Below are 26,759 nucleotides of genomic sequence, written 5' to 3'. Positions count from 1 at the left end.
TGAAAAACTTGCAGTCATCGCAATGTAGTTTTCAAGCCACCATCGGCAACTTTTATCTACTCCATTCAATATTTATTGGTAACCACAATTTTCTTTATAAGTATGGCTATGTTTCTTCTCACTATTAAGGAAACATTTTCTTTAGTATCAAGTAATAACATTGGTTCATTATAAAATTATGTACCAAATACAATCAAGCATATGAATAGTATGAGATTATAGTGCATCAATATTTACCATCTGTAGGGCTATGCCATTAGTTCCATTTCTCTATATCTTTCCTAATCCAAGTATGTGATTAGTTCAAAAACTGAATTCAGCCAACTGGCTAATGCTGAATAAAACTGTTTGCTCAGACGTCGGTGCTAGAAGTTTCGAGTTACAAACAGAAATAAATTATGACGAGTTAATTGTATCCCTTTATAGCCTGCAACTCTGAAAAGATGAAGCATGATCCAAATTGTACTGGGATAGCACGGAACCTAAAAATTCAGAAAAAAACGGACAATATGATCCTGAATAGACAGAAAAATGCAGGGGTCAAAGTGAAACTTGGCGCCGTCCTTCTGCTTGCTCACCGGTCACAACCATGGAGGGGAGAGGCTCTGTTCAAGAGGATAAACGAGTTACTCGTACATGCCGACAAAGTGGAGTCTGCCCAGACACGAGAACCGTTTGTCCCGAGACTGCCCCCAGCTTGTGGCCAGTGGCCGACGCGTTCGCAAGCGACGGGTTCAAGGAGAGGAGGGGCGTTTTCGGTATTTTCGTCCGGGCACGCAGGTGCGGCCAAACCGAACGGTTAGGCTGAATGACAAAATTAATCGCACAGGATACGAGGCATGCGTGGATAGTCGTGCAAAGTCAAGGAAGGCTCTTCCACACACGGGAGCCCCTGGCGGCCGCCACGCGTACGGCGCGTGCAGACTGGCACCGACGGAAAGCAAAACAAAATCTCGGCGAACAGAGGGGTTTCAAATGCAAATTGCAGGGAAACACATGGGAACAAGCGGATACTGTTGGAGTTGGAGCAACATCATACGAACTGAACTGTTTTCAGAGCACACTGTTTGCTTGCTGCTGCACCTGCACCCTTTTCTGCGGTACAGCAGCATCTACAGATCCTGCTCCGTTACGTACTAGTACTACAATGGTCACCGTTCGGCAACAAAGCGAAGCTAAAAAGGGAGAAATTAGGAGTACAAAGCCACACTGGAGCTAGCTGATCCGGCTAATTCAGCCATGGATTAGCAGCCGAATCTCCATCCGGGGAGCAGCACGGCAAATGGAGCAACCCGCGCGCTTCGTGAGCAGCAGGATGCAGAAGTCTGCACCATGCAGTCATGCAGAGACACCCCAATGAGGAGCGACGAGCACCTGATGCTTTCAGAAAAGCTTCGGCCAGCCAGCCACTGACGGCCTCGAGATCTCTTGCAGTCCAGAGGGAGGTGTCACGAGTCCTCTCCCCCATCTCCCTTTCTGAACTTTTGCAACAAAAGCATTGACGGGTTTTGTTGTCGATGACACTAAGCGGAGGCAAAGCCTTATAAGCGGATTCTTCATCTCCGTACACCTTCAGGTCAGGCCTGCGCTGTAGGCGTGCATATCAGGAGATGAACCGGCAGACTCCCCTAGTCCCAGCTTCCATTAGCTGCAGAGTTTGACTGTGCATGCCACTGTCTGAGCCCAGTACTTGAGCCGAGCTTTCACCTCCTCTGGATCATCACCTGTCAAATCCAATACAGTAGTAGTTAGCTACTGGTCAGCTATGAGCAGTAGAAATCGGTCATAATCTCAGGATCAAATGAACAGCAAACCAAACAGACATCCACTGTTGGGTTTTTGTACATAAAGATCTGAATAGTGAATATTCAGGTATAGGAAATTTAGTGTTTATATGAAATTGAATATAAAGGTTGCAGAGAGGAGCATAATTTCCTGTGGCTGTGGGGGCTACTCTTGCTTTGCTTTGTTGTGAAGTTTGTCCTGGAGAAGACAAATCTTGCACTTACCAAGAAAAGTGACTTCAACGAACAAGGCTCATGTGGAGTATCTTTTTGCCACTGTTTTGTCGTACAACTAAGGATGTGACTTCAGGTGGAGATCTCCCTCACTGTCGATTTCTCCTAAGATACAGCTGAGAATACCAGTAGTGCTTTCCCCCTTTATGTGCCAGAATTTTTCTTTCTTTTCATTTGGCATCAAATTCAGATGTAACCACAAAGTTGGTAGAATATTTGATTGTCTATCAGCCTGATATGACTAAAGTAACAGAAATGGTCCATGATTCTCCATGCCGAACAATCATAATTCAGAGCGATTCGGTATGAATTGATATATTTTCAATTGGCTGCCTTAATTTTTCTACATTGATTTGATATACAAAACACATATACAGTTCCCTTCTAACAAAATTGTCGTTATAACTTTATGTGTTTGTAGCAAAAACTCTGATGGTTGGAATCAGACGTCCATGCAACTCTTTCCTTAATATTAATTTTTTTCTGCTTATAATTGTCTGAATTCTTCAACAACCTGACTGCATATTGTTTGGTACAAGCATTCAGCATGAACATCTTATATCTTTACAGGTAACAATTCATGCGACGGTCTCCAAATCCAGCATATTGCTAAACTATTGCCATTCCTCTGTCCATCAACTCCTAAACAAAATTCCTATCTAAACCACGGTGTAATCTGCACGGGATTCAGCAAGCAAGCTAATGAGAGGAACGCAGCTGACATATTGCGAACATACTCTCATCCTACCTGGACAAAACATAAAGGCATCAAATCGTTCGCGCACAGGTTTGGCGTAGTTTTTACCATCTCAATACGAATTACGAAACCTCCCTCCCATCTCAACTGAACCAGATAATCTAATCCTCTGAGCCAAATTTACCTCTAATCCTCCCAAAACCAGATAGTTCGCACCGAAACAACAGAGAAGACCAGCAACCCGTTCTAATCATCCCAAACACAGTTTACCAAAATTCAAAACATGAGCAGAGAAACAAGTCTTACCAGGGCCGGAGATCCTCCAGTTCGGGATGGGCGGCGTCGCCGGCTCCTGCGGCCCCGCTGACGCCCTCTGCTCGTCGAGGAACCTCCGCGTCATGGAGTAGCAGAGCTCGAGCCCGGGCAGCGTCCCGCAGAGCCCAGGGATCTCGTGGTAGGAGAACCCGAAGCCGAGGTCGAGGCAGCCCTTGAGCTCCTCCAGGTCCTCCTCCGTCAGGCTCCTCGTCCTCCCCACCACCGCGCCGGACGCAGCCGCCGCCTCGAGCATGACGCAGCTGCCGCCGGTCCGCCGCCTCCGCTGCTGCCGGCCGCTGCTGGCAGGGTTGGCGGTGGAGCCGGGCAGCTGCGGCTGCGAGGAGAAGTAGGCGGTGGAGGAGATGGCCGCCATTTCTGTGTCTCGTCTGGCTTTTTGGCTTCAGGTTTGTGTGTTTGGCTTCTGGGTCGAGTTCTGTGGTTTCCTCAGGTTGGTTTGGGTTCTGGGTTATTTATAGACAGGCGCGCAATTCCTTGGGTGGCAGCGTGGCAGGTGAGTAATTCATGGCTGTCTAGCTTTTCTTGCACTAATTCCGCAAGGACTTTTGGGTTCTGATAGAGCCTGGCTCACTCTAAAAAACAACAACAAAAAAACAGAAAAACAAAACTGTCCATGCTTTAGCCATGATATGGCTAACGCCTAGTGGCGAGCTAGCTGTCTTCCTCTCCAAAAGAGCACCCATGCATGCTTAATTCGTTGATAATCCACATCATGCCGTCCGAATAACTGCCTTTTTACAGAGTGGGCTTTTAGTACCTGTGTGGCGGAAAAAAGGAAAACAGATCATTGCTAGTAATGCATACGGTTCTACAGTAATCGATGAGTAAACCTCACTCCTGCGGTGCACATGTGCGTGCCGCTGCCCTGTGCGACAGGATCAGGACCCGAATCGGTGGAGTGGACTGAAGACGACGTGCACCTCGGCGGATCGTGGGGCCACCGGCAGCGACCTGGAGATCCAAGTCAGGGGCCGGCCGACCCGTTCTTCCGTGGCCATTTTCTTTCACGCATGATCGACGCAGCATGAGTAGTCCCAAGTTTCATCTCAGTCAAATTTAAATGACAAGTAACTGATTCGTAAACACGAGTAGAGCAACGAGTGTACGTGCAGTCGAAGCACCGATTCATCGGCTACTTGGAACAGTCATCATTGGAGTGGATATATCCAGCCACGTTTAAGATTTGAGTGGCTGCAAGGGTTACACCGTGATGAGCACGAGCAGTACACCAAGAACCAAGCAACGGAATTACCCGTCACGGAGCAGCAGTACGCACGTGGACACGATGGGGCCACCTGGGCCAGCAGGCGGTTGCTTGCCCCAGAACGGAAGAGCGCCCACGTGGCTACGTGCATGTGTGGATAAACCCAAAGCCCGGGGAGGTTCGTGGCCGAGGAGCGAGCCAGCCCTCTCCGCTTGGAATCTCTGGGGCCAGGAGCGAGCGATATATCCATGGCCGCTAATTTTGAACCCACACGACGCTGCAACCGAACCGCCAACCGGCCACGTTCTTGTTGCACACCAAATATTTGCGCCTGTGTGGGAGCAGCCACGTGAATTTTGGCCAAGCTTGTGGTCTGCCTGTTCTCTGCTCTGTTCGCGCGCCTGTGAGGCCAGCCGCAGGGGACAGTGACACGGTAACCTCTGCTAGTGCACTGTGATTACTGTTCAGTTAACGACAGCAAAATAAGGCAGCTAGCTGTCGAAAAAAAGACAGCAAATTAATGAGAACACTATAAAACATTCAGTGGTGTATATACAGCGAAGAGTCTGCAGCTGCCACGTAGTACACGTCCGATCCATACTCAAAGACACTTGGGCTGGATGGGCCCATTTTTGTGCGTGCATCCCGGATAGCCATATTATAGCAGCCAGACAACATCCAACAAGTGAAAAGGACTCATCCACGGTGGACAAAAGGCACATCCTGCTTGCCGGAGTCGAGCAACAATCGATTCTGAGCAAACAAGCCTTGCTGTATATACGTCCAGCAAATTGATCCATTTGGACCACGCATAAACAACATAAGAGCTAGCCAGTGCTGATTTGGCCCCACAGATCGAGCCACTAAAAATTCTTGTGGCCTATAAAGTGGCACCAATATTTGAAAGCCAAACAAAACAACTCTTGGTTTTTTATTCCCTCAAAAAAAAACTCTTGTTTTTTATCTTGAAAAAAAGATTCTTCGCAGCTGTACCACCACCACCACATAGGGCCACACGAAAAAGTTGGTTTTCCGTCGAACAATATATATGCGGTGATGTTTGGTGATGAACTTGACCGATGGATGTAGACTTGTGTACGCTGTGCATTTGTGTTCACGCAAAAAGAAAAAAACAGTACACATCGGAAGGTGAAAACTTGCAGCTTCTTAGACCAGTGTGTGTATATTGGCGCAATATCCATCGCATTATCACTCGTGTGGTTACGGCCGTCTCGAACGATTTACACCACGGTTCTGAATCTGTGACGGTCATGGTCCGGTGGTCGGTCGATCGTGACGGCACGGTTGTTGATAAGAACGGTGGATTGACAGAGAATGAGAAGAGGATAAACCTGAAGCAGAGGTATATATGTCTCAGAATTGATTTACGTTAGTTAATCTGTTGCTGAACGTTCCGATGGATATGTTTTGGCTCCATCCGAGACTAGTCACGGTAGTTACACACTAATCTACAGCTTAGATAACCATATATAATTAGGAACACAGTACTGGAGTGTTTCTACAGTTTACAGATGATCACCAGGCTAATTAAACGAATTTCCTGTGCAATCCCAACCAAGTTATACTAACCAACTTAGCTACTGTAATTAAGATCGATCATTGCATCCCCGCGGCGCACAGCGCCGCACTCGATTATTATCACGCAGGACGATGCGCTGTTCCACGCACATGATTTGATTTTTTGGCCGCCGCAATATATAATCTTAGGCACGTACAATGGTTGATAAGACTGTCTTATCTTGGCTGTGATACGTCAATTAGAAAAGACAACAAAACATGTTGTACAACGGGTTATCTCTTATTGTTATATCTTAAAATTAATTCTTACATGAATAAAATTAACTAAATAAATGTTAAGAAAAGGCAAAATCTAGTACAATGGGAAATTTGACTTATCTTTGTCCTATCATTTTTGTGAAAAGATCATCTCTTAATTAAGAGAAGACTTGTGCCTTTTTTAAAACGTCGTCCCATTATACACGGCCTTGCATGTATTGAGCCATCCGAGAGAACGGGGGACTCGAGGTAGACCGTAGTCCAAGGATTCGGTACATGCGCACATACGACATGGAGACCGTTGGCCAAACCGGAAAATTTGCTCGTCTCCAAATCCAAAACGAGCCGTCCTAAGTATATCTATCCTCGTCTACGGTTTGGTACTACTTTGGTTCAATAAAATGAAGTTATATTATTTCGTTCTCAACTTTGACTAAATTTAAATCCATCTATACACTAAGTTATGTCTAGATACATTTAAATTTTGACAAATTTAAGACATATTTTGTTGAGCGGCATGACGGAGGGAGTATATTCATCAAAAGACATAAAAAGAAACAATTCATTAAGCAGTAAGCGTACCAAAGCCCCATGGACATCATTTTGGTGCCAATTAATCACATCACGAATGACATGATTGGTTTGGCCCATTCCTAAGCTACTCCGTATCAATATGGAGCAGTAGACAGTAGTGCTAGCAAATGTCTGTGCTCTAAAAGCTGCTCTTTTCCTCGGAAACAATATGGAGTAGTGGTAGCGCTGAGATTAACAGCGCGAATGCAAATTCTCCACGCGGCACTCGCTCGCCTGGGCTTTCGCTGACCCAGGCCCATGAGGCCTTTCGGTCTTGCATTGGGCATAAAACCCGAAAAACCGAAACCGATCACCGAAGAACCTGAAACCGAAGCCGATTGGACCGAAATCGAAGAACCGTTTAAAACTTCGGTCAGCAAACTCAAAGAACCGAAGTTTGTTCGATTAATTCGATCTCTTGCCTCAGTTAGCCGAAAAAACCTGAAGAACCGAAACTCATTGCTGCATCTTTAAAATTTAATGTTTTCATTGCATGTTAGATGATATTTATTGGCTGCTACCATTACGTGTGTCTGTGTCACACAAGATTTTCTGTTTATTTTTGCGTGTAACTTAAATCTATTTTCTGTTGTAAGTGGAAGATTGAACTAAATTTGTTTTCATTTTTTTGCCGTAAACACAATGTTCGGTTCCGAACCGAATTTTTGGTGAACCGAACTTTCAATTGTCAAAATTTTCAAGATGACTTCGGTCCTCATATTTGAAGAACCGAATTTCATGAAAACCCGAAGAACCGAACCAAAATTTCGGTTATAACCGAACGCCCACCCCGACTTGCATCCATGCATGTCTCTGTGTCTGTTCTCCTCTCTCAAAAAATAAAAATATACTCTCCTTTGATCCTAAATTCTTGACTCAAATTTGCCCAAATCCGGGCACATGCATGTGATGCAACATTGCAACTCGAAGAAACCATGGGGAAAACCTACATACCGGCGATTCCAGAAGCTTTTGAGACCGACCGTTTTCTGAACACTTCGCAGATTTACTACTCTACTCCCTCTGACCCTAAATTCTTGACTTTAATTTGTCCAAATATGGATGTATCTATTCTTAAAAAGCGTCTAGATACATGTAATATTTCAACAACAATTTAGGATCGGAGGGAGTATTTTTTTTCTTCTTCTTTGTTGTTTGTAAGCTACCTTTGATAATTCCAGTGTTCCTACTGTGTTCCATGAATGAGAAGAACAAGCATTCTACCACGGAGTACATGGCCAAACTACTTTTTAGTACTAACAATCTAACATTCAGAACTGCACACCTTTTGCATTGAAACAATTTACCAAATTTGTAACTGTCCTCTCCCATGCAATCTATTTATATATGATTTCTTCATCTTATTGCACACTCTGATGAGCATCTCAGTTGATACTTCCAAATACCAGTAGTCTCACATACAGGCCTCCACATGGTGGTGAGTTTGTGAGGATACCCTTCATCGGTGTTCACAATTACAAGATGTGATGTTTATTTTATCTGATGAGACAATCATTGCTGAAACCAGATGCTTCCCCATCTCTTTTATTCTCACAAGTATGTTCGTTCTATGACTAAACAATTGGAAGAACACCCTTATTAGCATTCCCTTGCAAAATTATAAGGTGAAATTCTTTATCATTGGATTGTGTGCCTCCAATTTGTTACTGTTCGCTACAGACAGGCCAGTTTCAGAAATGCGAAATGTCTGCTTCAACGGATCCAATTTTACATTGTATAATGTTCCTTTTCTCTTCCTATAAAAGTTTTTTTTGCGAGACTTCCTATAGAGTTTGACTAATTGCTTTCGGTAGTTACCGCTTATAGTTTTTTCTTTTCTTTTCGAACAGCCATGCAAGAAGTTACTTCTATGTCATGTTGTTCTTCCTTAAGAAAAATCTCTCGAGAACTGATTGTCTTCTTATATGTGAAAATGTCAACATACCCTTAAAATATGATGAGGTATAGCTTATTCAAGTCCTATACAAAATTCCATGTTCTTTTGTTAAAAAATCCAGCAGCAACGTGCGGGGTATCATCTAGTATTACTAGTGAGAGTGGCACGTGCACGTACGTCCCTAAGCTTAAAACATATCTTTCAAATTTTATTTCTTTTTAAGTTGTTTTTTATTAAGAGACACTTAAATATGTGTCATGTCTAACGATGTATAACGTGTGCACGCAACAAATGATCCACACATAGTGCATCAAATGAAATTCACGAGCATAATAAATATAGTAAATTTCGATAACGAATCTAATGGTGTACTTTTTATTAAAAAAACATACCTATTTAATTAATCAAATTGAGAATCTAGGAATAGGAATGCGTGCGTGTCTCATATTATGGGACGGAGGGAGTACACCATAACGAAAACTTTGTACACCCAAAAGAATAGCAGTCAGAAGCCCAGAAAAGCGGAGCAAAACAGAAGAAATAGTTAACATGGAAGACATGTTAAATTGCAAACGCTTCTGTATACAGATTTTGAAAACTAGTTTCTCAGGTCTCAGGCCCATCGACCTAATGGTCCAGCTGCCTGCATCCTTCAAGAACTTGTCGTATGGGCTTGCATGCGGCAATCTAAAGGACCGGTTATCGCTAGATGTTGAAACGCTGCGCGCATGTAGTCCGCCCTTGTCGATTGAAACTCGGGCTCGGATCGTCAAATGACTGCAAAATGCGACGAGGTATCAGGATTTGGGTGAGCTGAAGTTCACAATCTGACCACATGCCTTGATTTTAGGACAGCTAAGGTTAAGACAATCTGACCACATGCCTTGATTTTATGACAAAATGCCTTGATTATACACATGCCTCATTTGTTTCCGGCCCATTCTCCCCTGTTGAGCTCCTTGCGTGCTTGAAGCTCAAGAGAGCAGACATCTTCTGCTGCTTTTCCATGACTAGGGACTCACATTGGCTCGTCATTTGGTCATATGATACTACAAGGTTGGACCGTTGGAGACTGGAAAGTTAGCAACTTGCCTCGCTGTCTCGTGAACCTGAGATGTTGAGGAGACTGCATGTTGCTCTAAGAGAACAAAGTAATTTTCAGGTCCCGTTGTATAATCAGAGATGATACATACAAATTCCATCGGTTGATTCAAGTTCAGAACATCCGAAGAACATCCGAAGATGTCGTTGATCCTGATGTTCTCCTGTCCGACTGAGAACACCGGAGAGACTTTTCGAAGAAAAAAAAGACTGCACGGGAGAGACGACTCGGTCAAGTCAAACAGCCCACCAGCTGATGTGGCGCCAGCTAGGACCCGACATGTGAGCCCGCCTCATTAGTTTTAGGGTTATTCACTAGCAACCGAATACTTAGTGTAATTTGATGGTTTTTAAGTAAAAAAACGTAGACTGATCCCTTAACGCGGTGGTTTTCTGTGATTTACTCCTACATGCTTGCGGTGGGGGACCCAATCTTCCATTCCCAAGTCAGGATTACGGTGAGCCACCGTACGGAACGCCGCCGTCCTCAAAGAAGGAGAAGGTAAGCCCCTGCGCTGCTGCCCTCTTTGTTTTTTCTTTTACTTCCTCGCGACGTCTGGAGTGTCGTCTGATGGGCACGATTGGTTTGCTCGATTTTAAGGGCTCGGCCGTGGCAATTGATTTTTAGGATCTGGGGAGATTGATTTTAAAGGCATGATGAGAAGATCCACCACCAAATAGATACCGGGGGTGGGAAAAAAAATCACCTTTTTACAGGCCGCGATGCACTTGCTCCTCCTACACACCACCAATAACATGTAGATGTGGCTGTAAAAAAAAAAACATGTAGATGTGGATTTGCCGATTCCCCGTGCGACTGTAGTACTACATCCATAGTTCCATACGTGAAGCAATTTCGATTCTATTTCATCTTGGAGAGTCGGGAATCTCTCTACTTGCGGTTCTGGTCGGACCGTTAATTGTCTTCTCCTCTCTGAACAAATAAATACAGGGACGAGCTCTTTGTGTGCGAAATAAAGACAAGCGCTTCTCCCGAAATAAACAAAAGACGAGCGCTTTGGTTCATGGCTTTTTGCACTCGAAGGAGGTTATTATCCACGGAGTCAAATAATGTGCACTGCCATGTAAGTTACGGAGTATTTGCTAGCCTCCTTTTGATTTGCCTCCGACGGTTGTTTGTGTTTTTTTTTTCACTTATCCTACCATTCAAGTATCCTCTGTAATTTCTTTGCTAGCTTCTCCTTTTGAGTAGCAGTACAATGTTCTTGCTAGAGATGATGCAACTATGACTTTTGCTTAGACCCTTCAATCTTCACATCTTAACATATGTTCTTGTTGCAGAACGTAGAGGAAGACAGGCTCAGTGCCGTCACCGATGACATCTTAATCTCTATCTTGGGAAAATTCAGCCTTGCCACGGCAGCAAGGACTAGCGTGCTATCAAGGCGGTGGAGAAACCTGCCTTGGTTACTTCCTGAGCTTACACTTCGCGTCAGGGACTTTGTTGGTGCCCTATGCCCAGGTGACCCCCCAGGGGCTGCTGCACGACTCATTCATCAAGCCATGGCGTCCCTAGCAGGAGCCGCGAGCAGCTTCCTGTCTCAGCCCCACGGGAAACGCACCATCATAACGCTGCACTTGAGCTCTGTCTCATCGGCAGCAACAGCTACTCGCGCGACATTGGCCTGCTAGTTGGCAACGCCATTGACGGCGAGATGGTAAAAGAATTGGATCTTGCCATTATAAACGACAAGTTTATATTTACTGTCGGAGCTTCTCCTGCAGTTTTCGGTCAAAAAAAACCGACAAGTTTCCTGAGGACTCGCAGCACGAGGTTTTGGTGCAGCACGCACGGGATATTGATCGATTCTTCAGTGCGTGCCCCAGCGTTCTGCGATGCCTCACGAGACTCCATCTGCATAACGTTCGCTTTGCTGAATGGGATATAACCGCCTCCTGTTTGGCTGCTGCAAGCAGCTGCGGCACCTTATCCTGAGCCACTGTGACACCGGGGACCGTTCTGTATGGACGATCGATGCGCCGGATTCGAATCTCAGAGTTGTAGAAGTCTTCTTTTCCTCGTCGAAAAGAACCGAGGTGCTCTGCCTTCCAAAGCTAGAGCGGCTCTGTTGGGAGACTTGGTTACGTTACGAGGCCCCCTTGTGTCCCGTCACTTCAGGAAGTTTGCCTCATGTGTGGTGCAACTCTCAGTCACCAAGATTTTAGTTTAAGCCAGGTTCTACATGGTGCCACAAACATACAAACTCTAACCTTAGACTTCAATGGCGAAAGGGTAATAATTTCAGTTGTCATGTTGTGGATGTGCTCTTTCATTAGTACGAATTTTAAGTTGTATCGGGATTGGGATTGTGCTAGTTTTTCTGTTTGATTCCCTTGATCAAGTTATTTTCTTTTATTTATAATTGCCAGGAAGCTCGATCCTGTTACATAGCAATTGACTAACCCGGTGCACATATAACTTGCCTGTATATATATACATGCAAACATTTCATTCTCCATTTTGTTTAGTTATTTTGTTCATCAGATCTGGATGCAACCAGAAGGAAAGCAACTCTGCACTGCATTCGACAATCTAAAGGAGCTATCTCTTCGTGGCATCTTTATGGAATTTGACCTGTTTTGGACATTAAATCTCATTGAAGCTGCTCCATTTGTTGAGATATTCGACGTTGAGGTACTTGTATTCCTTTCTTCCCAATTTTTGGATGGAATTTTTATAAGTCTGTCCGACTCATTTAAGAACGCTACGGTAATGCAGATGTTCGAACACCCATGCCGAAATGCTAATGAACGAAGAGCAAGACTTTATGGTGCTTCAAAAGTAAAACCTTCATGGAAGATACCTGGGTTCAGAATCTGTAACAATTGGCGATTGAAAGAGTTCAACTTTGCTGGTTTTTAGGCCCTTACTACACTTGTTATTTGTAAGTGCCGTGATGGATCGAGCTCCAGAATTGAAGACTGTTCTTCTGACAGATGGTAAACAGCCGTGAAAGCAAATGCGACGCAATGGTTACAAAGCCTCCTCCGATAGGAGGCATCTTTCCAACAGACATGGATGAGCAAGAAGCGATAGTCAAGCAACTTAAGACAGGGTCTGGTCCTCGGCACAGATAATTTTACAGAAGCAGTGATTCAACAGTTGTATTGTAATTCATACTTTAAGTTATATATAAACGTTTATTGCAAGTGCAACTTCATCCATCATTTGTAATTCATTTGCTCATACGCTGCCCGGGCTTAGGCCATGAGATCATTCGGGTGGTTAACGCACCTAAACTGGAGATATTGGGCCTTTAATCGCCCGGCATCTCTGAAATTCAAATTGCAAAGGTTGTCTTCCAGCTAGCAGCATCAGCCTCTCACTTTTGCATTCGGCATTTTTTTCATGCATAATATAATTTGTTTGGATTTCCATTTGTGTTACTCAGGGAATGATCCCACCTGCTAGCTTGAAAACCCCAATAAGCAGCGTGAAGATTTTGGCCCTCCAGTTTCATGGTCCTGATTTGAATGCAGTTCTTGACATCCTCAAATGCTTCCCCTCCTTGGAAAAGCTCCATGTCATTGTGAGTATTAAACTTCGTTTGCTTTAAATGTCAAATAAATATATAATTCTCACGTAACCTAATCTAGTTAGTGAATACAATATCACAGTGGCGCACATAAAACACATACAAAAAGACAGAAATGGAAAATGTGCGTCAGTATCACCCACTAGATCAAATGCCTCGACACCCACCTCAAAAAACTCGTGCTGAAGAATTACCAAGGTAGTGAGGAAGATATTTGCTTTGCGAAATTCTGTGCTATGAATGCGAAAGTGGTAAAGGATATCAGGTTCAAGAGTTTGTGAGGAGATTGACATCGACAAGGTGCTAGAAGTCAAAGCTAGAGCTTCTCCAGAAGCTCAATTCAAATTCAGAGGTGGCTCTTCTTCTTATTTCGATGGCTGTTTGGATACCCGTGACTAGTCAATTGCAGATCCCTTCGATTGCTGTTTTGTGGATGAGGTAGATCATCTTTGAGAAGAAGCATATTGTCATTTGTCAAACTCACCTTACCCTGTCCTTTGTGATTTTGTCTGAAGAAGTGGATGCAACCTAACATGTTCCAGGTTTATTAAGCCATGCATGATTGGTGTTGAAAAAGTTGCTCCAGTTTCAGTTAGCAGTTCATTCTTCTTTGTACAAAACTCAATCAACCTTTTCATATAGAAGTATATGAAGTTGAATACTTTTTTTCATGCTTAAGAAACCCAACCTGGTACCGTGCAGGCCAGAAAAGGCCAACTGAGCTAACAGGCGAACGGTATACATCCGTGCGGCCATTTTCATTTAACTGTATTATCTGTAGATAGAAAACCAGACTGTAAATTCGTGATGTCAGAGACACCAAAGGCCTACAATCCGAGGGCACTTCTTATATTGGAAGACTGATGCATTGACCACCAACGACATTCTGCAGTAACACAGATACAGAAACTTTACAATGTAATCATTTCCTTCAGGACCGTCAAGTTGTATACAAGTACATACTCAACACTACTCTGTTTATTCTGGGACTCTACAGACGTAGCAGAAATTTGTACACCTTGCAGAAAATTTGTACACTCAAAAGAATAGAAGCCAGAAAAAGGGACCAAAACAGAAGAATGGAAGACATGTTAATTTGCAAACACTTCTGTATACAGATTCGATAACCACTTTGTCAGGTTTTAAGCCCATTGTGTCGACCTACCGTCCAGCCGCCTTCAAGAACTTGTCGTATGGGCTTGCAGGTGGCAATCTGAAGGACCGGTCATCGCTAGATGTTGAATCGCTGCGCCGCATGTGGTCCTTCCTTGTTGATTGCAACTCTGGCTCGGATCGGGAAGATGACTGCAAAAAGCGCCGAAATGTCAGGATTTAGGCGACCTCGAGGTCATGAATATGACAAGATGGCTGGATTTTAGGAGAGCTAAGGTTAAGAGCATCTGATAGGGTCATACACATGCCTCATTTGTTTCCCCCGTTGAGCTACGTGAATCGGTCCTTGAGTGCTTGAAGCTCAAGAGAGCAGACATCTTCTGCTGCTTTTCCATGACGAGGGACTCACATTGGCTCTTCATTTGGTCATATGATACAGGATTGGTGGAGACTGGAACGTTAGCAACTTGCCTTGCTGTCTCGTGAACCTGAGAAGCAAGCAGTTCAATTACTGACAGATGAGGAGACTGCATATTGTACAAAGAGAACAGAGTAGTTTTCACTTTCAGATCCCATTGTGTAACTAGAGATGATACATACAGATTCCATCAGTTGATTCACGTTCAGAACATCTGAAGAAGTCATCGATCCTGATGTTCTCCTGTCTGACTGCGACCCACTATGTTCGAAAACGATGTCATCATCGTCATCCATCTCACAAGGAATAACTTCCTGAAGGGAGAAGACATGCAGCTAAAAGGTCAGGACACAACAGCACTAATCATAATAACACAAATGAAGTATTTATAAAGGAGTACGGACCTCATCAAAAAAGTGGCCATCCTTTTCTGCATACATTGAACAAGAGTGTGGCGTCTCCATGAATAGTGGAGCACCAAGAGGAAATGAATCATCAAGTGAGAATTCTTGAAGAAGCTGTTCTTCTATACCATCAAACTTCTGCATTTCCCAGTAGATATACTCGATTATCAGTTACTGTTCTTGAGTCTGTTAAGCTAAATCACATAGATATTCTGTTCAAATAAATCTAAATCCACACCTCGGGTAAATTTTCAAATTTCTCTTTGAAGTGGGATATCACAATGTCTTTTAACCGCGTGTCATCCTTATTTACAGCAGAAAGAAAAACTTGTGCATCACGTTCGTCTTCCTCAGATCCATAAAGCATCTCACTACAAGATTGTGCAGAAGTAATAACGAGTCTGCAGTCATCAACCAGGCAAAGATGAGGGTCAACCTGAAAATTAACAAAGCACATTATATATTCATATTAATACATAGAACCTATTCGGGATTGCAGGCCAGACAAATTCAAACGAATGTTCACATGGTGGAAATCAACAAACCATTTTCTCTGGCACTGCTGCTTTGACAAGCTGAATTATCTGAGGAATATCAGCAACTTTTGCAGAAAAAATAAGCATTGCTGACGCCATTGTATACAAACACCTTCTCCGAGATGGCTGCAGAACATCTTCATTTAAAGCAGAAAAAGGTAAGATGAAATCAAGCCATGAATTCAACGGCTATGCAGGTATATATGCTGCATTCAAATACATGATATGGAGAGCATTATCTTTCAGTCGTTCATAGAGAATGAAAAAGGAGCATTTCTTGGGTAAGTCCCTAGCTGGCCAAAAGCTTTCGCAACATCATTTGAGAGGCAATGTTGAAGGAACTTACTTTCTTGGTTCAGAGACATTCTCCTGAGAGAGAACGCTAACTGGAAACATCGAACTAGTGCCACATGACTGGAGGTCTGTCATGAAAATTAATTAGTCACTCAAACAGTACACAACTTCAAGTCTAAAGAACATGAGGTTCAACTATCCTGTGAATTCAAAAAGGGGGTTCATGCTTCCTACATCAGTAAAATATGCAAAGGTTCCATCTTGTCAACAAATTTCGGTGCAGTAAAAAAGACTGGTTAAAATGACCCAACATAGTCCATCTATGTGCTTTGATAATTTTGATGCTTCAGAATATAGTGATGGCCTTTTAAATTAACAGCCCTAGTTGCTAATATCTGATATAATGTCAAGGCCTCCAGTACAAAGTAAGATTTGATATGATCTTCTTGCCTATTGAGTAACAAGAGTGCATTGTATTGAGCCTGACTTACTTTTGTCTTCGAACACAATAAAGCAATGTTGTAGGTATGGCCCATTGCTTCAAAAGTTAAAGGTGAGCTATCTTCCAGAGATGCTTGATTCCAAATAGATGATAGAAGGAGAATAAGTTGGTTGTTGTTCAACCTCATAAACTTCAAGTTCTAGTCAAATGTTAAAAAAAAAATGTTACATCAGTTGGAGTGGGGAGAGTCGAAAACTTCAAAGCAAGAGAAAGCAAGAACAATAACAATGCTAGTTGGAGTTCATACTTCATCTTTAGATGTGGTAAGACGATACTCATTGAAATATGGACTCCCTGAAGACTGCCTTGTGTTTGGTTCTGTATGTGCATATCCATTCTCAATACCTGCGACAGCTTTTGATTTCTCATTTTTCTGCAAGGATTCCTGGATTGTGCTTTCCGTTTGCAGTTCATCCATTATGTTCCCAGAAGAAAATGCTGATAGGGCCAACAAAAGTACACTCCGCGAACCATTGACCTTCATTGGGATAGGAAAACCTATGGCTGACCATGGGCATATCAGTGAAGGTGCAACAATGGTGGATAGAACACGATGTGAACCAATCCTTGTCTTATTGTCTGGGTGCATCATAGCTAAGAGAAGCTGATGAAATAAAGCTTCAGGAAATGCCTGAGATATGCACAGGGAGATGGCAATTAATATTGTTATTCTACTGCTAAAATATTTCTCCTGCAATAGTGGAAATATCATAAACTTACTTTCTGATTGTAAGATGACTTGTACACAGAAGCTGCTATTTGTGTCGTGCGGTAAACAGATGACACTGTTGTCCTGGCGATGGTGGCAGTGTATGACAGATTCTCAAGCATTACAGTGACCATGTCAATAATAGGACCAACATCCCCAACCTAGTCAGCATGACGAGCAACTTTTCTTAAGATTTATATGACAAAAGCGAAATATGGTTATAGTAATAAAGCACCAAAATATAACCACAACCTTCTCTGTCAATTGCACCAGGCACTCCTCCAAGGCCACATAAAGGGCACTGTTCCACTCATCAACATCAGCTTGAGAATTTGATGCTTCAGTAGCACAGTACATACATTTTCGCAAATGCTTTATTAAGTCACTGATTGCACTTGCTACTGTGACCGATGCCTGAGACTTTGCATGTTTTGCGAGATGAGTAGCAACTTTTATAATGCTGATTTGGTTGATAGGCATCTTGGCAACACTTTTATGATCGATGTGCTTTATAGTGAAAGATAGCAGCAAGTGGCCATTTTGCCCTGTAAGTTTAGAACAAGATTTAACGGTTAAATCTGTCTGATGTTTACTTTCAGTCAAGAAGTAACACGGAAAGGAAAAAAAAACAGAGAAGAAATGACATAGGTGGAAATTGCTGCACCTGATTTGTCCATCAGTGTCTGCATTTCTTGTAGAACAGAAAGGGCAACACCATTTTCCGGAGACCAATAATTGTGGCTATCAAAAAGGCGAAATAGAGGATCAAGAATACGCCTCACTGTTGTTGCCTCCTTTGCAATATTGGCCATGTTACGCAAGCAAACCCTTGCCCAGTGCGCTGGATTTTCAGATGCGGACCTGCTAACACGTTGAGCCAATAAAGATATGAAAGGTGCATTATTGTCTAGAAATGGGGTCAACATATGAGCAGAATATCTCACATGTCAGATGCCAACTTGGCACTATTTTGCCCAGATACTGCCAACATTGTCAAATCATCTTCATCTTGCAGTCTGACAACCTCTTTTATTGAGAGAGTTTGGTTCGCCTCATAACAGCTTATTATCACCGAGACAACCTAGGTTCAAGAATGAATTCAGAAATTAATCAGATCCCCAGTTTGAGATGCTACATGAGCTGAAACATCTCTGCTGACATTTTGCTTCATGATTGTTGTTTCTGTTTCACTATGAATAAAATTAGTGTGCTGTTTTCTATACTATTTCAGCAAGAGACATATATTCCCCAGATTCCCAGAACATATCCAGCCATCGTGTAAGAAAATAAAACCTGAATCTTCCAACACAAAATAGAAGCAATAAGGACTTACTTCATCGAGTTCCATTGAAATATGTGAGTGCTCACCCATGTATTCGACCTGATTACAAGTGGTGAAACAGTCAGACCGGGGTTAAAAATATTGTTTCCAACTTAATCACTACTACGATACTATTTCCTTCCTAGGAAGAATAGGTAATGCAGAGCAAGCAGCCATGACGCTTACTTTTCTATCCTTACATTTCGCTTGAAAAAAAATCCAACATTAAGGCAGAACAAAGCATAACAAAGCACAATGCACATAAATCAAGATATCAGCGTGATGCACATATATTGCACATAAATCAAAATATTGTATAAGCCTAAATATAATAATATGTGATTATCTGTTTTAAGCCTTGAAGCTGTATCCCTACAGTCAATGTACACAAGTTTGCATTTATTATGAAGCACATGGAATTGTATAATAGATTGAAATGGTAATTGATTCGGTCAAAAAATAATAATGGTAATTGATTCAGTTACTTTACATCATTATTCCTGGTGTCAAATTATGAAATAAGCCCTTAAATGGCTGACACGCACATGACTGCCATGCCCTTTTCATTGGAGCAAACAAGACATTGACTTACCATACAAGCAAGAGCTTGGAGTGCAGCAGAGCGAAGGCGGAGCCCTTTGTCATCTTCCCTTGATTCTTGACCAATTCTGCATAGCTTTGGTATCAGGCCTTCTAAACTGAACATATGTGTGCTGTCAACCTAGATAAACACCGAGTTAAGAATTAAGCGGATTGCAAGTAACCAGGAAATAAATTTAATGCAAATTGTTAATATGTCAATAACCTGTCCATTAAGAAAGTCGACAAGCATCAGACAACCCAGGACCTGCAAATCATCGTTCGATTTCTGATCAAGAAGAGTGCGAACAATACACATTGTGCTTGTGGCCAGCAATGGTCTGAAACAAGAATAATCCAATCAGTGTATTAGCCAAGATTGGTCATGAATGCATCGTTGGATGAACAGAGCAGTGGCACTTACGTATGCTCCTTGCATGAACGCAGAAGTTTCCTATAGATGCACGGTACAACTTTGACTAAGGTGAAATTCTCGTGTCTCAGTTCTTTATAGCATCTCTGCTCGAGATACTCTGTGATCTGTTAAAAAATGGGATGGCGTTAAATTATTGTCTTGCCTGGTACATTCTTTCACTCACTTAGCTGTTAAATCCTGAAACAGGCAATCAGCTCAGTATCACTACATATATCTACCAGACACTACCAAGAACAACGCCCATCAGACAAAAACATTGCAGGTCACCGGTCACTATAAAAGTAACAATAAAGCGATTACTTTTCCAACATAAGAATATACAATTTGCATTACTGAATTCAGTTTCTTCCACTGACTTCATTCCAGTCTTGAGCAACTCCAGCAGCAACTATTAGATGACAGCAAGAAAGAAAGGAACAAAAAAAGGAGGAGATGTGGGGTGTTACATTTGGTATGCGCGTTGGATTTCTCGAGACATAATCGCAGAGTTTCCCAATCCTTCTGTCATTCGGTTCCCCATCCTAAGGAACCATCACGACTTGAATTAGCAAAGTCCCCCACACATTTGAACACAACACCCATTTACAAACGCTAACAGGCGGGGGATTGGCCATACATACCGGTGGCAACTGGTAGATCTCGGAGATGATCTTCTTGTACCTCTTGACGGGCTGGCGGGATCGCGCCCGCAGCGAGGGGCAGAAGTAGCAGAGGCTGCTGCAGGCGGGCAGCACCCGCCTCGACATCGCCCCCATCCCCTTCCTCCTCTCCTAGAAGACTTTCCCAAGACCGATTCTTTTGATCCAGAAACACCAAAGGAAAGCAAAGCAAACCGCGGATCCGCCCGCCCGCCCGCCCACCTTGGGCCGGGAGGCCGGGGGAGGAGCTAGCGATCGCCGGCAGGGGCTCGATCCGCGCGCCGAGGTCACCGAGGCGCGGCGGCCTCGCGTGCGGGTGGGGGTTGTCGACGGCTCGTCTCGACGCAACAACGGTCGCCTCCTCGTCTCGTCTGTATTCACTGCGGGGAGTAGTTAAAATCTCGGCAGCTGCAAGAAGAGGAGCGGCGGAACATTCATAGCGGGCGGCACGGGGGATACGAGTACAGCTCAAGGCCAAGCGCGTCGCGGTTCTTGGTGTAAACGTGGAAATGTTCCGGGGGGCTTTTCGGCAAAAGGGGGGGCCCGCCGTGCTCCTCGTTGGAGAACACGTCGGCCCGGCACACGAGGCTGCCGCTCGGTTTCTGTAGGAAATTACTTCCCTGCCCTCTTCTATTCCGAGTTCTCGAACAACAGTACGAGGTAGATCGGGGAATTCCGCGTTGCTCTGCGAAGAAAGGTTCGGGGGTCAGGATTAAAATTCTGGTGCGATCCGAGACCATCATCAAGGACAGTAACCGGTCCTGACTGGGCAATCGTACGGCTGAGGAAAACGGGGCCCACGTCCTGTCAATCTGCCATGCGTGTCCCCTTCATGTTGGGTGTTGGGTGTTGGCTGGGCGTCTAGCTCCTGTCCTTTGAGCTAACCTAGAGGGAGTATAAATGCCGAAATGCATCCTCTTCTACGGGTACAGAAAACTACCGATGACAGAGAAACACTGCAGTGTGCAGTCCTCAAAAAGCTTCCCCGTCTTTTGAGTTTTGACAAACTACACGTACTGGTACTACGAAAACCAGGCCGGCGTCCCGTGCGTGCAGTACAACTCGATTAACAGCGCGGAGGAGCCGGCCGGAACATCGTATCTGTGCGGGAAGCCTGGAAGAATATTTGCGTGCCAATTTGCCAGGAGACGTGCATGTGGTGCAGCTTGGGCGCAAGCGACATGGAAAACGCAACGGATACCAGGCCCACCGTATGATTAATGGCAGCTAGAGCGTTGTTGAAAATTCAATCCAATCACTCTTGTCATGTGACGTGCCTCCCTGTTCTGTGATCCCTGCATACCTAACTGCCAGTTCTTTATTTGTATTTTATTTGTTTTAAGCAAGCTCCAAAGAGATATTTTCTAATCAAGTTCATGTTTGGGAGTTTCGTCCGAGACAGGTCAAGGCGTACCCCGTATTCATTATTCCTGTTGACCATTTGTCATACATGTTGTGGGTGCTCCTCTCGTGTCAAGCAGGACCCGATGTACATATCCTGCTGGACCTCGGCCTCGTCCCGAGCCCAAGTACTTCTCCGGGCCGTCTCAACTCTTACGACGTGCACACTAGGAAAACGGGCTGAGTTCGCTCCAAAAAGAAAAAAGGAAAACGGGCTGAGTTCATATACTCCGTATCTTAGATCCAACGGTGCACCTTCCTAGTTCCCTCCCCTTTTTAAAATCCAAAGCTGGGCACCGCCGCGAGGGAGCGAGACAGAGAAGAAAGCCGCGGATGGGGTTGACGCGTGTTGATCACCTAGAATTAACACTAGACGTTCCCTCGCAGGCGCCGGACCATCTTCTGTTCCGCACCGGGAAAACGCGTGTGGAATCAAAGCCGCTGCATCGATTATTCTGCTTCATGCCTCGGGCTTACTGCTTCGCACCGATCGAGCTGTCACATGCATTGCACAATTTGTTCACAACATGCTAGCTGCTCATGTCTCCTTGCAGCCACTATTCATGGTTTTGCTTTTGCATGGCACTATGCCGAGACAGCAACAAGGGCAACATCCCCGGTTTAGGCGGCCTGCTAATCTGATGCTTGCAGGACTGGCCGCGTGCCACTAGGCCGTGTTCTTTCTCAATATGCGCTCCTAGCAAAACTCTCTCGTGGCATTTGTCCTTCAGCAGCATGCCATTCGGGATGAACTCTAGAGTGGGAATTTTGGACGAGAAAAGGTTAGTGTAGATTAACTGCTTTCCCCTTTTTCAGTGACTAGTAGAAAGGAAATTGACCAAGCACACTGCAATTCTCGAGCTCCCACCAACATGAAAACATTTTGTTTGGTGCACATACTCTTCAGTTCGTCTAGTATCTCTATGAATCAATCTGTTCAACGTATGTACTAATTATTTGCATCGTACAAAACATGAAAAGTCTTTTTTTTGGTCATGTGCGCTTCTGGGCAGTGTTGTCGCGGTCGTTACATAGAAGAAAACGACTTTTTGAAGATGTGGAATGTTCAAACTCTAAAAGAGTTAAGTTTACGATGCCCATTGGATTACATCTTGATGCTGGTTTCCTTAACGAACACCTAACCATCGAGCCATATGAGTTCAAAGTAAAATCTTTTCTTGGTAGTATCCTCAATTATGAAGGTGTGAAGACAACGGAAGTTGGACCTTTTCGGGTGTCTTATTAAGCTGTTTTCGCGTGTCCATGAAAATACTGCAGCCGTGGAGACTTCAGTGTAGATGAGATGCTTGTAACAGAGAAGAGCATATATATCAATATTTCTAAAGAACCAAAAATGAATTCTGATAAAAGACACATCGATAAGGATTTCAATAAACTCCTAATCTTTCTTATGAACAGTAGATATCGTAAAGATGACAAAATACCTACTTATCTCAATGATTTTATTTCCCGCATAAATATAAAGAAACTATCCAATGTCCGCGGAAGAAATTTCATTGGATTTTCAGTCGTCATCATTTGTTCATCAAATAAATAAAACGAAGATTGTTTGTTAAGAATTTATATCGTTTTATGCACAATTTTTTTTTGTCGGATATATCTTTGCGCATATGATAGGTGTCACCTACTCAGTGCTCCACAAATTCATCTCAACCATCTATTGGAAGAAAAACAAGCATGATTACAATCAAACGATGAAAATGTGAAAATATTTTCTGATATTATGAATGGATATCTGGTTGTATTGTTCTGGCATTTTATAATCCATGTTCAGAAGATGCAAAAGTATGTGTATACATACTTGTTAGAATTTAAGTTTGACATTGTATTGTAGTTATATTAGTTATTCACACATTATTATTTCCTTTTATCTGTGTGATGTTGAATTAGATGAATTAGATTTGATTATTGCAAATTACTTTGAAAAATTCTGTAGAGAATTTCGGCGAACGGAGTCTAGTACCCACTAAATAGGACAAACATGTCATTCTAAGTAGCAAAAAACTCAAGACTTTACTCACTGCCACAATTTGATACCACACTTCTTTTAGTGACTACTCCCTCCGATCCATATTAATTGTCTCAAATTTACCCAAATATGGATGTATCTATGGCTAAAAAGCGTATAGATACATGTAATATTTCGACAACTGATATGGATCAGAGGGAGTACCTTTTCTAATAGTGCTACCATATTTTTTGAGATTATAGTACAATCATAGGAGGGGAGAGCACCCATATTTATAGAATTAAACCGTTGGATTATTGCCAAGTGGTGACCATCCAAATCATATATCTAGACTTGGCATTGGGTGGCCCTCCTCGGACGGCCCATGCCTGACTTTTGCGCACGAAGCCCGGCCTTAAAAATTTCAAAAAAAGCCTGAAATGGGTTAAAATCATTAAAAAAAATTTGGAAAATGGGTATGAAAAATCATTTATTTATCCCGAAAATGATTATCTTAAAAATGTAGTTTTTCCGGGTTTCGGGCCGGGCTAGGGCCAAGATTGGGATTTTCTGGCCGGCCTTGCCTAGGTCTACATATATCTATAAATATCTTTAATCTAGAATACTCTATACAAGTATCATAGTTCTAGTTTTTCCTATTTTACCGTGAAGAATTATTCTAATGTCTTCCATGGTAAATATCTATAATATTTTTGTTTAGTTTATTCATAAAATATCATTTTAGTTATGAAAATATAATAGATTGGCACTCAAATCAGTTTAGTTATGAAATAATAGATCCATGTTTCATTCTTTAGTCATGTTAAACCAGAAATTATATCATTTACTTTGGAAAATATTTTAGATGTATCAGCAATTCATCTAGTTGCCACATTATGCTGATTCTGGCTACAATAATATTGTCCGAATGGTGTAACGTAGATGCCATTAATTTGCTATTTAGAAGGAAAAAAATCCATTCTAAAACCTCAAACATGGCATCAATCAAATTTAAAATAATTGGATTCTTACAAAACCATCAATAATCTAGTTTTGTCACCGGTGGTTGTTGGATAACAATTTCTGTCTTTAACTACAACAAGTCGTTGATTTTTTGTCGAGGGAATGATTCATAATTTCTATTAAATTGTATGTTTTATCCTTTAGGGAGCTTTGTCTATGAGCATCTTTACTTATAAGCATCTTTCCTTATATGGGGAGAGATGGTATGCTGAAGTTAGAAAAATTATCTGAAATTTAGGTCAATGTCATATTCACATGCAGGTGGTGTAGGGTAGCTTTGGGTTATCTGCAACATTAAACCCTAAAGCCGCTTGAAGAATTTGAGCTTCTTTTTTCTTGACATGCAGCTATGCTAGGTAAATTAATATACTTTGTGCACAAGTTTTGTGTATTAGCTCCCAAGTCCTCAATAATACTCATAATTTTTATACGTATTTATTTTTTGTTCACTCTGTATTTTATCTGCAATTACATTTGTCATTAGTTTAGCTCTCTTATCTATTGGTTATAATTTTAGTCTATACCACCCGTATTAGTACCTACATACTGCACGTGTGTATACGAGCCGACTTATGATACGTCGTTCATCTAACCCAGAATGTGGAGTTAGTTCGCCGGGTGCAAAGTCTATGACGCTGAATCAGTAATGAATGCATGTAGTTCCGCATAAGTTTACCGATTGTGGTGATTTAACTTCTTCCACGGTATATAGAATACTAGATTGATATTCTACAGATTTTATTCGTGCTCCCCTCATGGATGATGTAAATATTATTCGTAATCAATAAATTGGCTACGATGGCTTTTTTTCAGATCAAAACTTGATATTCTTCTGCTTGTGGGTGCCTTTTTGCGCCCATCGGTCATAAGGTTTTCCTTACTGTATACGGCATGTTGCATATAATGAAATAATGATTAGTCTTAGTCCAAATTCGGTGGTCACTTTTCACCAGCTTATTAGTCCCGAGCCTTGTCAAGTAACAATTCTGCTCCTTAGGCTTTTTCTCTTGTGTTTGACCATTAAGGGTCATCATTCAAATTTGTTGTAAAATTTCTTCTGCAAATTTTCATGTGACTTTATGGTACCCATATTATGTTTGCGTTTTCTGCATTTTCATCGCATAAATGTATTTCATCATCGCAGATGTCGCACCAGTGGCACCCGGGGTACCACCGTTGCACGACGCGTGGGTCGCATCGCTCAGTTCCCGGGAGGATCTCACCCGGGCGGCAACGTACACGCTGCCCGACAAGCTACCAGCCCAGAAGGGCTAGCGGGGCTTCGGGGAACATTCCCGCCTGGGCACCTCCTGGGAAGTCGCTTGCCGGGAGGAGGGGTTCCCGGGCGCAGGTTCCCGCTGTGAGGACGGGCCGAGCGAGCAGAGCAACAACGCCATGTGGGCGCGTGCCAGGCGCCCAGTGTGCAGTTTCGCCAGGACAAGGAGTGAGGCGCACGGCGCATTTAATGAGTAGACAGGAGGGGCGTTATCCATCTTGTCGGGCGAACAGTGGATGTCCAGTCCTATTTTTTAGGCCTTAGACCCCTAGCTGCGGGGTTGGCGCTCATGCATGCATGCCAGCGCACCAAGGAGGAGTTGCCCAAGCTCCTTGCTCGCCACTTGTAAACCATGCACCGTGGCACCTGTGGTATTCCCTTGGCTATAAAAGGAGGACCCCCGCCGATGGTCAAAGGGTTGGGTTTTTCCTCGTTAGCTCGTCCGCTTTTCACTAGGGTTCTGCTATCTCACAGTTCGGCACTAGCCTTAACCAAAAGTAGCAAGGAGCACTTAGCCAAAAAGAGAACACCCGGGGATCCCTCCCCGGGAACTTGTAAACCATCTGTTTCACAATAATACAAGCTCAGACAAGCAGGACGTAGGGTTTTGCACCGCAAGGTGGCCCGAACCTGGGTAAAAAGAGTGTGCATGTGTTCTTAGTGCCTTCACAGGTTTCGCATTGGCCCCGCCGGCGATTGCCGGAGCGGTCCCCGTAGCCCACTACCGAACCTAAAAAGGGGGTGCCCGCGCATCCCCGGTGTCGGAGCCCCGTGCGACGACAGTAGATAAAACTACTAACTGATTTTCCCTTTTTTGTTTAGGGCCTCTGTCGATTCCTGTTTCCGTCATCATGCGTGTTATAAATTCCAGTAATATTTGAGACAAGTCATCTTCGGGAAAATATTATAGATACAAATCATTTTCCGGGGAGTAGTTGCCAGACACACATTAAACTATAGTTT

At 43.3% G+C, this 26,759-nt stretch overlaps 2 protein-coding genes and 1 pseudogene across 4 annotated transcripts; 1 reads left to right on the top strand and 2 right to left on the bottom strand.

Annotated features, from left to right (window-relative positions):
- Window positions 1–967: 967 nt before the first annotated feature.
- LOC100842634 lies at window positions 968–3,502 on the bottom strand. The gene is made up of 2 exons (XM_003564796.4): window positions 3,022–3,502; window positions 968–1,724 (listed from the first exon to the last, which is right to left on the bottom strand). Exons 1-2 carry the CDS (start codon window positions 3,401–3,403, stop codon window positions 1,645–1,647), a joined length of 462 nt encoding a protein of 153 aa, XP_003564844.1. The 5' UTR covers window positions 3,404–3,502; the 3' UTR covers window positions 968–1,644.
- A 6,499-nt stretch (window positions 3,503–10,001) lies between these two features.
- LOC100831427 lies at window positions 10,002–13,838 on the top strand (annotated as a pseudogene).
- A 223-nt stretch (window positions 13,839–14,061) lies between these two features.
- Window positions 14,062–20,570, bottom strand: LOC100842021. Of its 3 annotated transcripts, none has more exons than XM_003564794.4 (19): window positions 20,110–20,569; window positions 19,936–20,010; window positions 19,478–19,593; window positions 19,280–19,394; window positions 19,067–19,195; window positions 18,487–18,534; window positions 18,098–18,234; window positions 17,818–18,017; window positions 17,406–17,698; window positions 17,165–17,314; window positions 16,692–17,075; window positions 16,434–16,583; window positions 15,995–16,070; window positions 15,658–15,785; window positions 15,351–15,548; window positions 15,113–15,250; window positions 14,891–15,022; window positions 14,599–14,778; window positions 14,062–14,482 (listed from the first exon to the last, which is right to left on the bottom strand). In XM_003564794.4, exons 1-19 carry the CDS (start codon window positions 20,242–20,244, stop codon window positions 14,339–14,341), a joined length of 2,928 nt encoding a protein of 975 aa, XP_003564842.1. In that variant the 5' UTR covers window positions 20,245–20,569; the 3' UTR covers window positions 14,062–14,338. The 3 variants fall into 3 exon arrangements, with proteins under 3 accessions (XP_003564842.1, XP_010232687.1, XP_010232688.1); XM_010234385.3 differs by having other exon boundaries at window positions 14,083–14,482; window positions 14,593–14,778; window positions 20,110–20,570; XM_010234386.3 differs by having other exon boundaries at window positions 14,083–14,482; window positions 14,593–14,778; window positions 17,818–18,014.
- Window positions 20,571–26,759: the final 6,189 nt, after the last annotated feature.

The sequence above is a fragment of the Brachypodium distachyon genome, chromosome 2 (assembly GCF_000005505.3).
Source record: "Brachypodium distachyon strain Bd21 chromosome 2, Brachypodium_distachyon_v3.0, whole genome shotgun sequence".
In the NCBI taxonomy this organism is placed as follows: domain Eukaryota; kingdom Viridiplantae; phylum Streptophyta; class Magnoliopsida; order Poales; family Poaceae; genus Brachypodium; species Brachypodium distachyon.
The sequence above is the reverse complement of the archived record's forward strand: the minus strand, read 5'-3'. Positions and strand labels throughout refer to the sequence as shown.

Excerpts from the sequence above, each read along its gene's own strand:
- LOC100842634 (XM_003564796.4), bottom strand. The coding sequence starts at position 3,403 with ATGGCGGCCATCTCCTCCACCGCCTACTTCTCCTCGCAGCCGCAGCTG. Across the intron at positions 1,725-3,021 it reads CTGGAGGATCTCCGGCCCTG|GTGATGATCCAGAGGAGGTG; the intron begins GTAAGACTTGTT and ends TGGATTTGACAG.
- LOC100842021 (XM_010234385.3), bottom strand. The coding sequence starts at position 20,244 with ATGGGGGCGATGTCGAGGCGGGTGCTGCCCGCCTGCAGCAGCCTCTGC. Across the intron at positions 18,535-19,066 it reads TCCAAGCTCTTGCTTGTATG|GTCGAATACATGGGTGAGCA; the intron begins GTAAGTCAATGT and ends ACTTGTAATCAG. Across the intron at positions 14,483-14,592 it reads GGGAAACAAATGAGGCATGT|TCATCTTCCCGATCCGAGCC; the intron begins GTATGACCCTAT and ends CGCTTTTTGCAG.